Here is an 18,914-nt window from a genome sequence, read left to right as displayed (position 1 = left end):
GGTGGGGAATGGTGGGAAAGGGAGGGGAATGGTGGGAAAGGGAGGGAAGTATGGGGAAGGGTGGGGAAGGGAGGGGAATGATGTACATCCAGTCAGATCAGTACCGCGTTTGGGCTGCTGTGCACAGCACGCACTTTACCTGGTACGGCATATGAAACGAGCATGTGACTCACGCTCTTTCTCTGTCTCCGTCTCTCTCTCTAGGTCTGTCTTTTTGTCCCCGTCTGTCTGTATGTCTGTCTGTCTCTCTGTCGCCCTCGCCGTCTCTCTCTCTCTCTCTTCTCTGATTCTCTTCTAACTCCCCCCGCCTCTCTCTTTCTCTCTCTGTCCTTCTCTTTCAACACCCCTCTCTCTCATTCTGCAGTCACACACACACACACACACACACACACACACACACACACACACACGGGGTATAAAAAAGGGGAGAAAGAGAGAAGGTAGGGAAGAAAGGTGGGGGAGGGGGTTGCAGGCCAGTAAATCGGAACAAGGATGAATTGTTTCAAAACACTCATCCAGCCAGCTACTCCAGACCCAACCAACCAGACAACCCGCCAAACTGATATAAAATGATATTGAAAGCAAGGCAGCGCGTCAGTCTATCCGTCAAGCAATTAACTCAACTCACCCACCCAGCAACTCATTCGCCATTTTATCAACCAACCAACCAACCCAGCCAGAGGAAGCGGTGGACAGAGGCAAGGGAGACAATGCAGCCTAAACCGCCCCACAGAGAACAGGGGTTGAATTGAACAGGGTTGACTTTGACATGAACTTGTGCAAGGCACGGTCTGCTTTCAGCTGTTGTTCCCCTCTCCTCTGCCAATCTCTTTAATTCTTTTTACAGCTTTTTTGTTTTTTGGTCTTCTCTTTTTTCTGCTTCGTTTGATTCAAATCATCAAAGATAGTTCTGTCTGTCTCTGTATGTCTGTCGTTATTGTCACGCTTATGTTGTGTGACGCACATTGGGGGTAAGAGGTTTGCACTGCGCAGTAAGAAAGTGGCGGATAGAGAGGGAGGAGGGTGGATGGAGAGGTGGAGAGAGAGAGGGGGGTGAGTTTTGTTTCCCGCATTGCCCTCATAGAATAGAAGAGCATTTTTGAAGATTACTGTTGATGACATATGGATATATCTATGTTTATATTTGTGAGTGATTGATTGAATGATTGATTGATTTATTTGTGGATGAAGGTAGAGGGACAGAAAGAGAGAGATTCAAAAATCTTTATAACAAAGATAAAGAATCAGCATTGCCTTGTCTGCCAATCTGTCCCTCTAGCAACAAAAATGATAATAATAATGATTATCTCTGTGTGTGTGTCTCTCTCACACACTCTCTCTCTCTCTCTCTCTCTCTCTCTCTCTCTCTCTCTCCCTGTCTGTCACTCTCGCTCGCTCGCTCTGTGTGTGTGTGTGTGTGTGTGTGTGTGTGTGTGTGTGTGTGTGTTCAGACCTGTGTGTTATGCGTGGTGTGTGTGTGTGTGTGGGTAGGGTGGGGTGGGGGGAGCGACGGGGGAGAGGAGTGTGTGTGAGTGAGTTTGTGTGTGTATTCGTGCGTGTGTATTCCTATTGGATTATTCTATGGCTGAACTACAATAGAAGCGGTGACGTTCCGCTTCTCTCACAAAACCAAACACTCCCATGACAATCGATTTTCTTTTGTCAAACACACAGGGAACAACGGCTTTCGGTTACGTTTGTTTTGTAATGAGAGGCAGATGGACGGACAGTCAGACAGACAGACAGAGGGAGGGGAGGAGTGAAACACAGAGGGAGGGAGACAGAAGCAGAGGGGGAGAGAGGGGGAGTCAAAATGACTTGTTATACACAGTAACTAACTGTGTTGAAATCATATATATTATGATGGGAGGACATAACATCAAAACATCACAAGTCAGCAAAGACCGGATTGGGCAACCAGCACACTCCCCCACCCCTTCCCCACCCGCCCTTGGCCTTTTGATGTTGACGTCACAGTGTGTCACCGCCAGTGCTGGTGGTGCCAGACCTGCAGAGGTCTGTGCACTGACTATCACCGTCACTTGGTCCTCTGTAGTTTGACTGACCACCTGCTTACCCGTGGCTGTCTCCCCACACTGGTGAAAGTATTACCGTATTATTCTGTATAACACGGATTTCCAGATCAGCTTTGGGCGATTTTCCCATTTTATTTTACTTTGTTTCGGTAGAAATACACTTTGTTTCGGTAGAAATACACGCGTTTCAATTGAGCGGCTCCAGAGCCCCAGTCGCAAAGTTTTCTGACGAAAATAATCAGTCAACCCTCGCCCCCTCCCCCAGACCCACTCCCTGTCATCAGCATCATGGTTGTCTTGCAACTAATGCTGCCTCTGTTGTTCATGGCCACAAGGTTCAGAGAATCTAGTGACAAACTGCGTTGTTTTTCAGAAATTGTGAAAACTGATTGCAAACCAGAAAGTGTAGCTTTTTGATGAATTCCCCGATTTGTAGAGGGCAAACCCAGCCAGGAGAACTCAGATGTAGCACGTCACAGTTATGTGGTGGATGACGCTGTGGATGGCCCATGAAGGACGATTGTCTTGTGGAGTGTGAGACAGGATCGTTGCCGTTTGTTTGATCCTCTTCCTGCCCTGTGGCACAAAGGGCGGCCACTGCTGTCTGTCTCGTGCCGTGCTGGCCAGTTGTCCCCCAGGTCAACTGGGGATGAATTCCATTTTCATCATGGAATGCCCCAAATGCTCAGGACTAAAAATCAGTCCACGAAAGTATATTTTGTGTTCAGTCTTTTTGTCTTTTTTTTACTACTCTTTTTAGACAACTTTAAAGAAGTACAGCAAGTCATACATGTATATGTATATACATGTTAAACTTGAGTAAATTCAGGAAATCGGGTAAAGTAGTTGAAAACGTTTTGTTTTGTTTTGTTTCCATTCAAAGCGGATTTCAGTCATTTGTTTCAGAAACAGACGCACATGTTGTGATTTTCCTCAGTTTCTGCTTTGGTTGATGTTACAGGATTAATCAAATGTTGAATATAGTGTGTCGGTTAAAAACATATTTTTAAATGAGTTTTATCCGAGGATTGGTTAAACATTTTTCAGAGACTGAAGTCCAGAAATCGGATGGATTTTTAAAATGATGAGTGTAGAGGAGTGGGTGAGGGGGAGGCCAGGGGTAGAGAGGGCTAGGGATGGGGGGTAGGGGGTACACTTTACAAAAGAGTGAACATTGTGGAGAAAGCAGGACTATGGACGATTTTCGCTGACACAGTACGATGCCAGTTAACTTTTTTTTAAACCAGGTGGGAAGTTTGAAAATGTGAGGGAATGAGCTAAATGAATGAACCAACTAGCAAAATGGTCGAACGGAATGACTTAAATTCAATTGAATGAGGAATAAGTATGTGTACTTTATTGAAAGCACATGATTCAAACCATTCAGTTCAAATTTGACTTGAGAACGAATGGTGATAAACTGCTGTCATCTAATGTGAAAAGAAATGGAAAAAGTACATGAAGGAATGGAGGAGTGAAGGAATAACAATCAGCCGTTGAAACAAGGCCTGCAGGAGAGAAGAAAGGCCAGTAGTCTTGCATCTGTTGAAGAAAAGACAGCACATCGCATTCTTTTTGACTCACTTGTGTAAACAAAGTGAGTCTATGTTTTAACCCGGTGTTCGGTTGTCTGTGTGTGTGTGTGTGTGTGTGTGTGTCTGTGTGTCCGTGGTAAACTTTAACATTGACATTGTCTCGGCAAATACTTTGTCAGTTGACACCAAATTAGACATAAAAATAGGAAAAATTCAGTTTTTTCCAGTCATCTTGTTTAAAACAATATTGCACCTCTGGGATGGGCACAAAAATTTTTTTTTAAATGAAGCCTAATTATATGCAAACTGCATTTACTGTTATATTTATATTTTTTGCATTTTCTAAACTTGGCACTTTGATCTGATATTCTGACCCAACAACAAGAGCAGTCATTATTATCATTTTTTGTTCAAACAGGAACTTCTTTTGCTAAGCATGGAAGTTTTACTTATTTTGCAAACGTTTTGGTGCAGATAGTAAAAAAGGGAAATTACTCTGTAATTAATGCTAGGGGACTTAATTTGCTTTAAACTGATCTTTCTCATCTTTAACATTACATTTTGAAATTATACTCAATACATAAAAAGCTTGGATTTTTTTTTTTTTTAAGTGTATCACAAGTGAGTCTTGAAGGCCTTGTTTCTTGATATGATGAAGACCGTTTATCTTCTTTCTTTTCTTTTTTTTCTTTTTTTTTTAAATAGATGTATCGACCGACTTATATCTACCAAACAATAACAACAGCATTGGCATTGACTGTTAAAAATTAAACAACACAAAATCTAGTTGCCTTTTCATCTTTTTCCATTTACATTACCTCAGCCACAACCACCATTACCAGCTACTACTACTAATGTTGCTGCTACCGCTGTTACTTCTGTTACCACCATCACCCCACAACTGTCATCACTACTACACCGTTAGTTTTCCTGCTACTACCACTACTGTCACCAACTCATTCTACTGCAGTTAGTTTTACTTCTAATGCTGCTGTTTCTACTGCTGTGCTTCAATTTCCAGCCACCGATATTTTAACTACTCCTACTACTACTGTTCTGTTGCTACTACAATCACCACCTATACAATTACTGCTACCGTCACCACCTTTATTTTACTACTATCACTACTACTGCTACTACTTCCACTACTGCTGCTGCTGCTGTTACTACTACTACTACTATCACTACTACTGTTGATGTTGTTTCTACGGCGGCTGCTGCTGTCACAACTAGTAATTTACAACTAGGATGGTTGTGCTAATATTTCCAGTGCAAGTTGAATGCACCCTTAATGTCCGGGTATCGATCCACGTAACAGTGACAGTGCTGGGTGAACGAACACCAGGACGGGGACACAAGACTGTCCGGCACTTCCTGGAACTGGTCTGCAGTCAGTCATCCTGCTTCAACTGTTGACAATGACCACTTTGATTAACCGTCAGTGACATCACCGGGGTTGTTTTAGCTACAGTGGATGGCGGAAAAAAACACCACCTGCCGTCCCCGTGTCCACAGATCTGTGGTCAAAGACGTACCGCCGTCTTAGCGAAATAAAAGGGGGGTGTGCGCGCGGAAGGAATTCCGTCAATGTGCAGAGGGGTGACGTCATTTGCAGACAGGAAGTTGTCATCATGGCGAAGAGAGCTACGATGGTGCTGGATGAGAAGGATGTAGTGGTGGTGCGAGCGACACGAGGTAATGTGTGTGTGTGTGTGTGTGTGTGTGTGTGTGTTCATTTACTTTCGCTTTCTTTCTTCGTTGTTTATTCTTCGTTCATCCTTTCACTTTCATTTTCTGGATTTTAGATAAATCACAACGTGATTCATCAATGCATTCTTTCTTTCTTTTTTTCTTTCTTTTTTCCTTTTTTTAATTATTATTACAAAGTATGCTTAGATTTTGGCCTAGTCCGGTCTCGCTGCTTAATGATTTCATTGGGAAATAGGTGCAAAGTGATTTACTAGTTCAATTTCATGATGTTCTTTATCCAAAACGTGTTAGACACTTCTATGGAAATTACAACTGATGGACGTCCTGTTTGGAGAGAAAGGGAACCTCTGACCTGCACGGTTTAAACATCCTCCTTTATCCACTGGCCAGTGTGACAGCCAGGATCCTTTTGTTTTCTTGTCGGGGGTGGAGGAGGCGGGAGGGGGTGGGGGAAACAGAGCTGGACCACCCGTGTTGCTTTTGGAAGTTATGACATGGGGATTTCAGGTGATGTCTCCTACAACTTTGTCATCAGCAAGCTGTTCACTACATGTAGCGGGTCAGTACAGATCTGCATTTTAAAAAAAAACACACACCGACGTGTTCATTGTTATAGGTTTTTGGGAGAAGAAAGAAGAAACATGCAATTAAAACAAAAATTGAAGAAGGTAAACGAGCCTCCCATAAAAAAAAGATAAAATTAACCAATAAATGAATAAACAAAGATGGAAAGATCCTTTTAATGTACACGATTAAAGGTAAATAAATATATAGAGTAAGAGAAAGAATGATTTTGTAGAATATATATGATTAACGATAGATAGGTAAATAAAACATAATAGAATTTTAAAAAAAGAAAATTAGAATTTGTTGTGTATACTTAAAGGTAGATAGTTGTATTCAACACTTATACGCTTTCTGTTGAAACTAAATATTCTACAAATCTCAATGCTACATACATTCGCAAAAGCACTTTAGATTAAAATCCCGACACAGCATCACATACAGCAAGAAAATGTCCATTGATTGGACAGAAGCAGTGCAAATGTAAATAAATATTGAATATTATGCTTCCCGAATTTAAAAAAAAATGAAAAAAAAAAAACTTACTGTGTAAATATACTCTGGGAACATGTTAATGAAAAAATCTTAAAAAAAAACAAACTTTGAAGAAAGTAAACATAAAAAGAAAGAAAGAGTAATGAATGAGAAATGTATAAAGGAATAAACAGAATGAAAATGACTATGGAAGAAAAGACACACACAAGGTGTGTCCGTCAACATGAAGGTGATGGCCGTTGGGGTGAACTTTCACCAAAAATCTGAAGTAAAGTTTCACGATTTCTTTATGAACCTTCCAAATTTGACACCGCTGTGATATAAGATGTGTTGATCATGCAGTTTTGATGTCCCATTGTTCCTTCTCCCATTTCTCTCTCAGTCTGTCCGTCTGTCTGCCTGCCGCCCTCCCCCCCCCCCCTCTCCCTTTCTCTCTCTCTCTCCCATATACACTCTCCCCTCTCATTCACCTCCAGCTAAGCAGTGTTGTCAATGTCAGTTAGTATTCATGTATCCGTGATTTATAAAATGTGTATGCTGTACTGACGTAATGATTCCCCTTTTTCTTATTGACTCACTTGTGTAAACAAAGTGAGTCTATGTTTTAACCCGGTGTTCGGTTGTCTGTGTGTGTGTGTCCGTGTGTCTGTGTGTCCGTGGTAAACTTTAACATTGACATTTTCTCTGCAAATACTTTGTCAGTTGACACCAAATGTGGCATAAAAATAGGAAAAATTCAGTTCTTTCCAGACATCTTGTTTAAAACAATATTGCACTTCTGGGATGGGCACAAAAAATTTTTTAAAAAAGAAGCCTAATCATATGCAAACTGCATTTACTGTTATATTTATATTTTTTGTATTCTCTAAACTTGGCACTTTGACCTCTTATTCTGACACAACAACAAGAGGAGTCATTATTATCATTTTTTGTTCAAACAGGAACTTCTTTTGCTAAGCATGGAATTTTTATTTATTTTGCAAACGTTTTGGTGCAGATAGTAAAAAAGGGAAATTACTCTGTAATTAATGCTAGGGGACTTAATTTATCACAAGTGAGTCTTGAAGGCCTTGCCTCTCTTGTTCTACTGTTTCTCCCTCTAGGACTAGATGAGAAAAAAGCATTGTGTTGCTCATTCTATTACCCCAAGAAAATAAGATACATTCAATTAGTTCTCCCCCCCCTCTCTCTCTCTCTCTCTCTCTCTCTCTCTCTCTCTCTCTCTCTCTCTCTCTCTCCAATATAACACAATCTGATGCAGGTAATATATTATCAGTGGAAAACATCTAACATAACAGAAAGCTGGCCATGTCCATATATTGTCCCTTGAAACACCGAGAAGAACTCTTGGATAGCCTGTAGAGACGTGTCTGTGAACACCCATCTACGGAGCGTGCGCGCGCGCGCGCGTGTGTGTGTGTAAATTTGTGTATGGGTCGATGGCCTTTACTATTAAAATATTTGTCATTGTCATTCTGTCTCTCTCTGTCTCTCTGTCTCTCTGTCTCTGTCTCTCTCTCTCTCTCTCTCTCTCTCTCTCTCTCTCTCTCTCTCTCTCTGTGTGTGTGTCTCTGGCTGTCAGTCAGGTAAATACTTTTTTTCTTATCTTTGTTTATGCACTTAAGTCCTAGTTTGCTTATTTTTGAATGCATTTTCACGATTTCTTTGCCCTTAGGATTGGGTGTAAATGCAATGTGAGAATGTTTATTGCTCTACCCTCATGACATGCAGTTCGCTTCGTTCCGTTTATGTTCATGAACAGCTGAAACATGGCGTGACCAGCTATAACTCTGTGTCTGTCTGTCTGTCTGTCTGTCTGTCTGCCTGTCTGTCTGTCTCTCTGTGATCTGTGTTCTTTTTGTGAGGTATCTTCTCGCAAACTCCTGTGCTAAAATGTTTTGTTTTGTTTTTTAATAGCCGTTTGTTTAGTTTTGATCATTGTTGTTGTTGCTGTAGGGGTGGGGCGGGGGTGTGGGAGTGAAGGCTGTCCCCCCTTCACACATGATGGTCTTAATACTATTCTCTCTCTTTTTCTGACAGTCACTTTATTTTCATCTTCTTTTTCTGATGGCTCCCCTTCCTCCCCACATATCGATCTTCCTTCTTTTGTCTTTCCAGTGGCTCTCTTTCCTCATCTGAAATGCACGCATGTACACTATGTACACTAAAACACATCCGCATGTTGAGAGAGTAAAGTAGAGAGAGTCAGGTGGAGGACGGGAGGAGACAGAGAGACAGTGTCAACACTAAATGCATTGATTCGTTCTAACATGCACCTGTGCTGGGTTTTTTTTTCCCTCAGCATTGATGGTAAAACCCCGTAGGAATCGGTCCCACCCCTCCTCCTCCTCCTCCCCTCTCTCTCTCTCTCTCTCTCTCTCTCTCTCTCTCTCCCTCCCTCTCTGTCTGTCTGTCTGTCTGTCTGTCTCTCTCTCTCTCTCTCTCTCTCTCTCTCTCTCTCTCTCTCTTTCTCTCTCTCTAATGTGTAATGTAAATCGTTCATATTAATGATACTGTTTGTCAAATGTGTATGGTTGACTGAGAACCTTCCTCACCCTCTATCCCCCATTTGGTCTGTAGTGCGGTGTGTGTTGTGTGTGTTTGTTTCTTTTGTTTTGTTCTCTTTTTTTCCTATGCATTTTACTAACACCATGCTAGTGCCTGTATGCCGTGTGTGTGTGTGTGTGTGTGTGTGTGTGTGTGTGTGTGTGTGTGTGTGTTTTGTTTTGATTTTTTTTCCTCATGTATCTCTACTAACACCATGCTTTCATTTTTATTAAATATTGTGTAGTGTAGACCCTATTCAGGGCGGGGACTGGATGTAAAAAAGCACACCAGTGGTTATCTATTATCCTCGAAATAAAGAATTTGTCTTGTCTTGTCTTGTCTCTCTCTCTCTCCACTGTAAAATGTGTTTGATACTGGTTGAAATTGTTTTAAATGAACGAAGATAGACAGCCACGTAAATCCCATTATATAATTATTATTATTGTATGATTTAGATTTAACGGGTTGAAGAAACTGGGCGTCAGATGTATGAACTTATCTTTGTGATCTATGTATGGGAATGTCAAGGAGCAGGTAATGAAATATGTTTTTGAAAACTTTTCGCCAACGTTTTATACTCTGGGAAACTGGTAAATCATATCCAGTCAAGTAAATCTACAGAGTTTATATGTAAATAACAAAAAGGAAAACAAATTGAACACAAGGTACAACAACTAAGATACACCATTAAAAAATTAATACATTAAATCATTCACACACACACACACACACACACACACACACACACACACACGAGCGTGTGGGCACCTGCTAGAAAAGGGAAGGGAGAAAGAGACAGACAGATGTTATGTTTGGACGGACAGGCATGTATCATTTAGGGGGAACGGGGTTTGGGGTGGAGGCAAGGAGAGGGACACACACACACACACACACACACACACACACACACACACACACACACACACATCACCAATACAACCCGGTCTGATCTTGTCAAAGGCCACTGTTAGAACAGTGAAGTTCATTTGACGACCCATGATATTCTCCTCATCCCGTTACGGATGGCATGGCTCAATTATTCATCGCCTGATAAACAGCCTCTGCCCTGATAACACACTGTGGCTTGTCACCCCAGACGTGTTCGTGAATAATTTACCTAGCGGGATTTTATTATCACTGGGGACGGCTGATGGCGGCATCCCCTCTCGCGCTTTCTATTAATTATTGATTTCACTTGTTTGTGTGACAGCAGCCCCCCCCCCCCCTCTCTCTCTCTCTCTCTCTCTCTCTCTCTCTCTTAATTAATTATTGATTAAGCAATGATACTGAGGCCGCTATATCAACCACCATCACATAAAAGAATAAAAGTAGTAACAAATACTGGTAGGTTGTACCACTTATTCTGTCAGTACTATTGTTAGGGTGTTGTGGTCACTGTGTATCCGCTGTGGTCACTGTGTATCCGCTGTGGTCACTGTGTATCTGCTGTGGTCACTGTGTATCCGCTGTGGTCACTGTGTATCTGCTGTGGTCACTGTGTATCTGCTGTGGTCACTGTGTATCCGCTGTGGTCACTGTGTATCCGCTGTGGTCACTGTGTATCTGCTGTGGTCACTGTGTATCTGCTGTGGTCACTGTGTATCCGCTGTGGTCACTGTGTATCCGCTGTGGTCACTGTATATCCGCTGATCTGCTGTGGTCACTGTGTATCCGCTGTGGTCACTGTATATCCGCTGTGGTCACTGTGTATCCGCTGTGGTCACTGTATATCCGCTGTGGTCACTGTGTATCTGCTGTGTTCACTGTGTATCTGCTGTGGCCAGTGTATATCTGCTGTGTTCACTGTGTATCCGCTGTGGTCACTGTGTATCTGCTGTGGTCACTGTGTATCTGCTGTGTTCACTGTGTATCTGCTGTGGCCAGTGTATATCTGCTGTGTTCACTGTACATCCGCTGTGGCCACTGTATATCTGCTGTGTTCACTGTGTATCCGCTGTGGTCACTGTGTATCCGCTGTGGTCACTGTGTATCCGCTGTGGTCACTGTATATCCGCTGTGGTCACTGTGTATCCGCTGTGGTCACTGTATATCCGCTGTGGTCACTGTATATCTGCTGTGTTCACTGTGTATCCGCTGTGGTCACTGTGTATCCGCTGTGGTCACTGTATATCTGCTGTGGTCACTGTATATCCGCTGTGGTCACTGTATATCCGCTGTGGTCACTGTATATCCGCTGTGGTCACTGTGTATCTGCTGTGGTCACTGTGTATCTGCTGTGGTCAGTGTATATCTGCTGTGTTCACTGTGTATCCGCTGTGGTCACTGTGTATCTGCTGTGGTCACTGTGTATCTGCTATGGCTACTGTATATCTGCTGTGGTCACTGTATATATATATATATATATAGTAACAAATACTGGTAGGTTGTACCACTTATTCTGTCAGTACTATTGTTAGGGTGTTGTGGTCACTGTGTATCCGCTGTGTCACTGTATATCTGCTGTGGCCACTGTATATCTGCTGTGGTCACTGTATATCTGCTGTGGCCACTGTGTATCTGCTGTGGTCACTGTATATCTGCTGTGGCCACTGTATATCCGCCACTGTATATCTGCTGTGGCCACTGTATATCTGCTGTGGTCACTGTGTATCCGCTGTGGTCACTGTATATCTGCTGTGGCCACTGTATATCCGCCACTGTATATCTGCTGTGGCCACTGTATATCTGCTGTGGCCACTGTATATCCGCCACTGTATATCTGCTGTGGCCATTGTATATCCGCCACTGTATATCTGCTGTGGCCATTGTATATCCGCCACTGTATATCTGCTGTGGCCAGTGTGTATGTATATATATATATATATATATATATATATATATATATATATATATATATATATATATATATATATATATATATATATTAACAAATACTGGTAGGTTGTACCATTTATTCTGTCAGTACTATTGTTAGGGTGTTGTGGTCACTGTGTATCTGCTGTGGTCACTGTGTATCTGCTGTGGCCACTGTATATATATATAGCAACAAATACCGGTAGGTTGTACCATTTATTCTGCCAGTACTACTCGTATTGTTAGGGTGTGGCCACTGTGCTGTGGCCACTGTATATCAGTTGTGGCCATTGTATATCTGCTGTGGCCAGTGTATATCTGCCACTGTATGTCCGCTGTGATCACTGTGTATCTGCTGTGGTCACTGTGTATCTGCTGTGGTCACTGTATATCTGCCACTGTATATCTGCTGTGGTCACTGTATATCTGCTGTGGTCACTGTATATCTGCCACTGTATATCTGCTGTGATCACTGTATATCTGCTGTGGCCACTGTATATCTGCTGTGATCACTGTATATCTGCTGTGATCACTGTATATCTGCTGTGGCCACTGTATATCTGCTGTGATCACTGTATATCTGCTGTGGTCACTGTATATCTGCTGTGGTCACTGTATATCTGCCACTGTATATCTGCTGTGATCACTGTATATCTGCTGTGGTCACTGTATATCTGCTGTGGTCACTGTATATCTGCTGTGATCACTGTATATCTGCTGTGGTCACTGTATATCTGCTGTGATCACTGTATATCTGCTGTGATCACTGTATATCTGCTGTGGTCACTGTATATCTGCCACTGTATATATGCTGTGGCCAGTTTATATCTGCGGTGGCCATTGTATATCTGCTGTGGCCAGTGTATATCTGCTGTGGCCATTGTATATCTGCTGTGGCCAGTGTATATCTGCCACTGAATATCTGCTGTGGCCACTGTATGTCTGCTGTGGCCACTGTATATCTGCCACTGTATATCTGCTGTGGCCACTGTATGTCTGCTGTGGCCAGTGTATATCTGTTGTGGCCACTGTATATCTGCCATTGTATATCTGCTGTGGCCAGGGTATATCTGCCACTGTATATATGCTGTGACCAGTGTGTATATGCTGTGGCCAGTGTATATCTGCTGTGGCCATTGTATATCCGCTGTGGCCACTGTATATCTGTTGTGGTACTGAAAATCCGCCATTGTATATCTGCTGTGGCCACTGTATATCTGCTTTGAAATGACTGCCTCCCGAACAGGTGACACCACCAGGACCGCTACACTGAGATCGTTGTTGCTACACAAGGACAGTTGTTGCTGCACTGAGACCGTTGTTGCTGCACAAGGACAGTTGTTGCTGCACTGAGACCGTTGTTGCTGCACAAGGACAGTTGTTGCTGCACAAGGACAGTTGTTGCTGCACAGAGACAGTTGTTGCTGCACTGAGACCGTTGTTGCTGCACAAGGACAGTTGTTGCTGCACAAGGACAGTTGTTGCTGCACAAGGACAGTTGTTGCTGCACAAGGACAGTTGCTGCTGCACTGAGACCGTTGTTGCTGCACAAGGACAGTTGTTGCTGCACAAGGACAGTTGCTGCTGCACTGAGACCGTTGTTGCTGCACAAGGACAGTTGTTGCTGCACAAGGACAGTTGTTGCTGCATAGAGACAGTTGTTGCTGCACAAGGACAGTTGTTGCTGCACAAGGACAGTTGCTGCTGCACTGAGACCGTTGTTGCTGCACAAGGACAGTTGTTGCTGCACAAGGACAGTTGTTGCTGCACAGAGACAGTTGTTGCTGCACAAGGACAGTTGTTGCTGCACAAGGACAGTTATTGCTGCACAGAGACAGTTATTGCTGCACTGAGACCGTTGTTGCTGCACAAGGACAGTTGTTGCTGCACAAGGACAGTTGTTGCTGCACAGAGACAGTTGTTGCTGCACAAAGACAGTTGTTGCTGCACAAAGACCATTGTCGCTGCACATATACCTTTGTTGCTGCACAAAGACCGTTGTTTCTGCACTGAGACCGCTGTTGCTGCACTCAGACCGCTTTTGCTGCACTCAGACCTTTGAGACTGTTGTTGCTGTATTGAGACAGCTGTTGCTGCACTCAGACCTTTGAGACCGCTGTTGCTGCACAAATACCGCTGTTGCTGCACAGAGACTGCTGTTACTGCAGTAAGACAGCGCCTCATGAAGGAGCATGTGAACATGTTACAGACATTGTAAGCAAAGTATTTGGAGTTAAAAATGGTTTGACGCCACGAATCTAAGTTGTTATTTCTCTGTATTTGAATGCAAACGGTGTAGACAAGCTGACTGTCAATGGACAGTACTTGACTGGAATGACACAAGTTGGAAACATTTTACCGAACGTGTGTCAGCGTCTGACAACAGAACAGAGTGTACTACATCTTCTGGAGTTGTGTTGTTTTTTTAGCACAGAAGACATACGCTGTTAAAATCTTTTAATGTCTTGTACCTAAATAATGAACAAAACTGATGGATCAGGAACAACAAGTCTAAATCTTGTTGAATGTTTTATGTTTTTATCGGTACTTTATTGCAAATACAGTTTAAAGCCATGCATGCTACAAAATGCCATGTAGCCATACGTACTGAATCTTTCAATGATAGAGAGGGGGGGGGGACAGACAGCCAGAGAGAGAGAGAGGGGGGGGGAGAGGCTGACAGCTAGAGAGAGAGGGGGGTGAGGGAGAGGCAGACAGCCAGAGAGAGAGAGGGGGGAGAGAGAGGCAGACAGCCAGAGAGAGAGAGAGGGGGGGGGAGAGGCAGACAGCCAGAGAGAGAGGGGGGGGGAGAGGCAGACAGCCACAGAGAGAGAGGGGGGGAGGGAGAGGCAGACAGCCAGAGAGAGAGAGGGGGGAGAGAGAGGCAGACAGCCAGAGAGAGAGGGGGGGAGAGGCAGACAGCCACAGAGAGAGAGGGGGGAGGGAGAGGCAGACAGCCAGAGAAAGAGAGGGGGGAGAGAGAGGCAGACAGCCAGAGAGAGAGAGAGGGGGGAGAGAGGCAGACAGCCAGAGAGAGAGGGGGGGGTGAGGCAGACAGCCAGAGAGAGAGAGGGAGGGGGACAGACAGACAGCCATAGAGAGAGAGAGAGGGGGACAGACAGACAGCCAGAGAGAGGGGGGGGATGAGGCAGACAGCCAGAGAGAGGGAGGGGGACAGACAGACAGCCAGAGAGGGGGGGGAGAGGCAGACAGCCAGAGAGAGAGAGGGGGGGAGGCAGACAGCCAGAGAGAGAGGGGGGGACAGACAGCCAGCCAGAGAGGGGGGGGAGAGGCAGACAGCCAGAGAGGGGGGGGGGCAGACAGACAGCCAGAGAGGGGGGGAGAGGCAGACAGCCAGAGAGAGAGAGGGGGGGAGGCAGACAGCCAGAGAGAGAGAGGGGGGAGGCAGACAGCCAGAGAGAGAGAGGGGGGGGGAGAGAGGAAGACAGCCAGAGAGAGAGGGGGGGGGGAGAGGCAGCCAGAGAGAGGGGGGAGAGAGGCAGACAGCCAGAGAGAGAGGGGGGAGAGAGACAGACAGCCAGAGAGAGAGGGGGGAGAGAAGGCAGACAGCCAGAGAGAGAGAAGGGGGGGGGGGAGAGGCAGCCAGAGAGAGGGGGGGATAGAGGCAGACAGCCAGAGAGTGGGGGGGAGAGAGGCAGACAGCCAGAGAGAGGGGGGGATAGAGGCAGACAGCCAGAGAGGGGGGGGGGAGAGGCAGACAGCCAGAGAGAGGGGGGGATAGAGGCAGACAGCCAGAGAGTGGGGGGGGAGAGAGGCAGACAGCCAGAGAGAGGGGGGAGAGAGGCAGACAGCCAAAGAGAGAGTGGGGAGAGAGACAGACAGCCAGAGAGAGGGGGGAGAGAGGCAGACAGCCAAAGAGAGAGTGGGGAGAGAGACAGACAGCCAGAGAGAGGGGGGAGAGAGGCAGACAGCCAGAGAGAGGGGGGGAGAGGCAGACAGCCAGAGAAAGGGGGGGGGGCAGACAGCCAGAGAGAGAGGGGGGAGAGAGGCAGACAGCCCGAGAGAGAGGGGGGGGGAGAGAGGCAGACAGCCAGAGAAAGGGGGGGGGGCAGACAGCCAGAGAGAGAGGGGGTGGGAGAGAGGCAGACAGCCCGAGAGAGAGGGGGGAGGCAGACAGCCAGAGAAAGGGGGGGGAGAGGCAGACAGCCAGAGAGTGGGGGGGGGAGAGGCAGACAGCCAGAGAGAGAGGGGGGGAGAGAGGCAGACAGCCAGAGAGGGGGGAGGCAGACAGCCAGAGAGAGGGGGGGAGGAGAGGCAGACAGCCAGAGAGGGGGGGGGGGGGGTTGAGAGGCAGACAGCCAGAGAGAGAGGGGGAGAGAGGCAGACAGCGAGAGAGAGGGGGGGGAGAGAGGCATACAGCCAGAGAGAGAGAGAGGGGGGGAGAGGCAGACAGCCAGAGAGGGGGGGGGGAGAGGCAGACAGCCAGAGAGAGAGAGGGGGGAGAGGCAGACAGCCAGAGAGAGGGGGTGAGAGAGGCAGCCAGAGAGAGGGGGGAGAGAGGCAGACAGCCAGAGAGAGGGGGGGAGAGAGGCAGACAGCCAGAGAGAGAGGGGGGAGAGAGACAGACAGCCAGAGAGAGAGGGGGGAGAGAGGCAGACAGCCAGAGAGAGAGAAGGGGGGGGGGAGAGGCAGCCAGAGAGAGGGGGGATAGAGGCAGACAGCCACAGAGAGGGGGGGATAGAGGCAGACAGCCAGAGAGTGGGGGGGGGAGAGGCAGACAGCCAGAGAGAGGGGGGGATAGAGGCAGACAGCCAGAGAGTGGGGGGGAGAGAGGCAGACAGCCAGAGAGAGGGGGGAGAGAGGCAGACAGCCAAAGAGAGAGTGGGGAGAGAGACAGACAGCCAGAGAGAGGGGGGAGAGAGGCAGACAGCCAGAGAGAGGGGGGGAGAGGCAGACAGCCAGAGAGAGAGAGGGGGGAGGCAGACAGCCAGAGAGAGGGGGGGGGGAGAAGCAGACAGCCAGAGAGAGAGAGAGGGGGGAGGCAGACAGCCACAGAGAGAGAGGGGAGAGAGGCAGACAGCCAGAGAGAGGGGGGGAGAGGCAGACAGCCACAGAGAGAGAGAGGGGGGGGAGAACCAGACAGCCACAGAGAGAGGGGGGGACAGACAGACAGCCAGAGAGAGAGGGGGGAGAGGCAGACAGCCAGAGAGAGAGAGGGGGGGACAGACAGACAGCCAGAGAGAGGGGGGGGAGAGGCAGACAGCCAGAGAGAGGGGGGGGAGAACCAGACAGCCACAGAGAGAGGGGGGGAGAGGCAGACAGCCACAGAGAATGAATGAATGAATGAATGAATGAATGGTTTATTCATATAGGCCATTGCCCCTCATGAAAGGGTGTCAGACAAAAACATATGTGAGAAGAAAAAATAAAATAAAATAAGCAAGACAAATATCATACGTTGTCATGCAGTATACACTTAAGTAGTACACAGCAGATAAATAACAACACGCCTATTTAACTGAACTCAATAAAGTAATCGTGTAATCAGAAGTGGCACAAGCTTAATAAATGAATTTTACGACGTAAGAGTGGATCGAAGCTTAAACGCTTTGTACAGATAAATTGAGAAATTTCTGATAGTTTGTTCGTGTGTAGATGCCATAAGTAGCGATAATCTAAACTGACTAGGGAACTTAAAAAATTTCAACGGTATGTATTGCATTCTTAAGTCATACATAACAGGACAGGATAGAACAAAGTGCACTTCATTTTCCTTCCCCTTCTTACACAGTGGACATAATAAATCAGACTCATCATGTACTTTATAACGGTGACTATGTTCTGCAATTTCCGAAATACCAAGTCTAAATCTAGTCATTATATACTTTAAATGTTTATCTATATTCATCAATAAATAGGTTTTGACATCGGGTATAGTACAAAAGGTTTTATAGGCATTAAATCTTTCACTGTTGTTAACATGGAAATCCCATTCTTGCCATCTACAAACAATAAGTCTTTCTTTAAAAGTCCGAAGGAACTCATCAATCCCCTCTACACCTTGATTAAGCCATACATACCCAAATCCAAACATAAACAGTTTACAGCGTATACTTGTAGCCCAGTTTCTTTTGCCACGCGCATCAAGATCAAATAACATTTTATAGGCTTTGTGAGGCAGTCTAGATTCATGCATTCTCAGTAACTTTAACCAATACTTAATGCATTTTATAACTGAATTTATATAGATAGGATATCTGTTTGTTTCCCCGTATATCAAATCATTGGGAGTTCGCTCTTCTACGCCTAAGAACTTCTTAAGTGCAAATAAATGTATCTTTTCACACTGAAATGCAGCTTTATCGAGTCCCCATAATTCGGCACCATATTGGACTATTGGTTGAATCTGTGAGTCAAACAGCTTTAAATATATGTTTAAAGAATTACATTTCAGTTTCGATAATTTCTGTAAAATATACAATAAAGCGTTTTTTCCCCTACTGTTAAGATCGCTACAGGCTGCCCCAAAACTCAACTTTGTGGAAAAGTAAATTCCTAAGTATTTATATGCATTAATAACTGGCATTACAACTCCATTATAAAACCATCTTTCCCTGGCAGCTAAATACCCTCCTTTCCTGAATACAACGATATTGCTTTTATTCATGTTTACTTTTAAACGTAGAGCTGAAGCCGCATGATATAAATTGTTAAGCTGTGTTTGTAAACCTATCACAGTTTCGGATAATAAAGCAACATCATCAGCTAATAACAGTATAAATAATTCAAAATAATTAGGCATAAATGTTGCTCCATGTCTACCTTCTCTGATTACTTCTAATGCTATCTCATTAATAAATAAGGAAAACAGAACAGGACTGCAAACATCACCTTGCTTTACACCACGGGTACAATTAATGTAATCTGTTAATCTGGCACCACATCTAATTCTGGCTTTAACATTAGTATACATACTATAGATACAACGAAAAATCTTACCCTTAATACCGCTTTTCAAAAGAATAGGCCATAATAAATTTCTCTCTATGGAATCAAAAGCTTTTTCAAAATCAATAAAGGCCACATACAATTTACGATTAAAAGAAAATTGTTTTTGTATCAGTGCCAATAACGTGAACATGTGATCAACAGTTGAATAACCTCTTTTAAATCCTGCTTGATGTTCACCTGTCAAATTATGTTCATTTATCAGTTCTTGGAGTCTATTATTTATAACTGCACTATACAACTT

The 18,914-nt window shown here is 45.0% G+C and overlaps 1 protein-coding gene across 4 annotated transcripts in view; it reads left to right on the top strand.

The window, feature by feature from the left end:
• Positions 1-18,914, top strand: part of LOC143276779 (neo-calmodulin-like) — a 249,390-nt gene that overhangs the window by 204,231 nt on the left and 26,245 nt on the right. Inside the window, exon 2 of one of the 4 annotated variants that reach the window (XM_076581418.1) lies at positions 4,842-5,266. The exons of the other annotated variants lie outside the window; for them this stretch is intronic. Within the exon in view, the coding sequence (XP_076437533.1) occupies positions 5,203-5,266 (64 nt within the window). The 5' untranslated portion in view covers positions 4,842-5,202. The remainder of the gene's footprint in view (positions 1-4,841; positions 5,267-18,914) is intronic. 4 annotated transcript variants of the gene reach the window in all.

This window comes from Babylonia areolata, chromosome 33 (genome assembly GCF_041734735.1).
Source record: "Babylonia areolata isolate BAREFJ2019XMU chromosome 33, ASM4173473v1, whole genome shotgun sequence".
Lineage (NCBI taxonomy): Eukaryota > Metazoa > Mollusca > Gastropoda > Neogastropoda > Buccinidae > Babylonia > Babylonia areolata.
The sequence above is the reverse complement of the archived record's forward strand: the minus strand, read 5'-3'. Positions and strand labels throughout refer to the sequence as shown.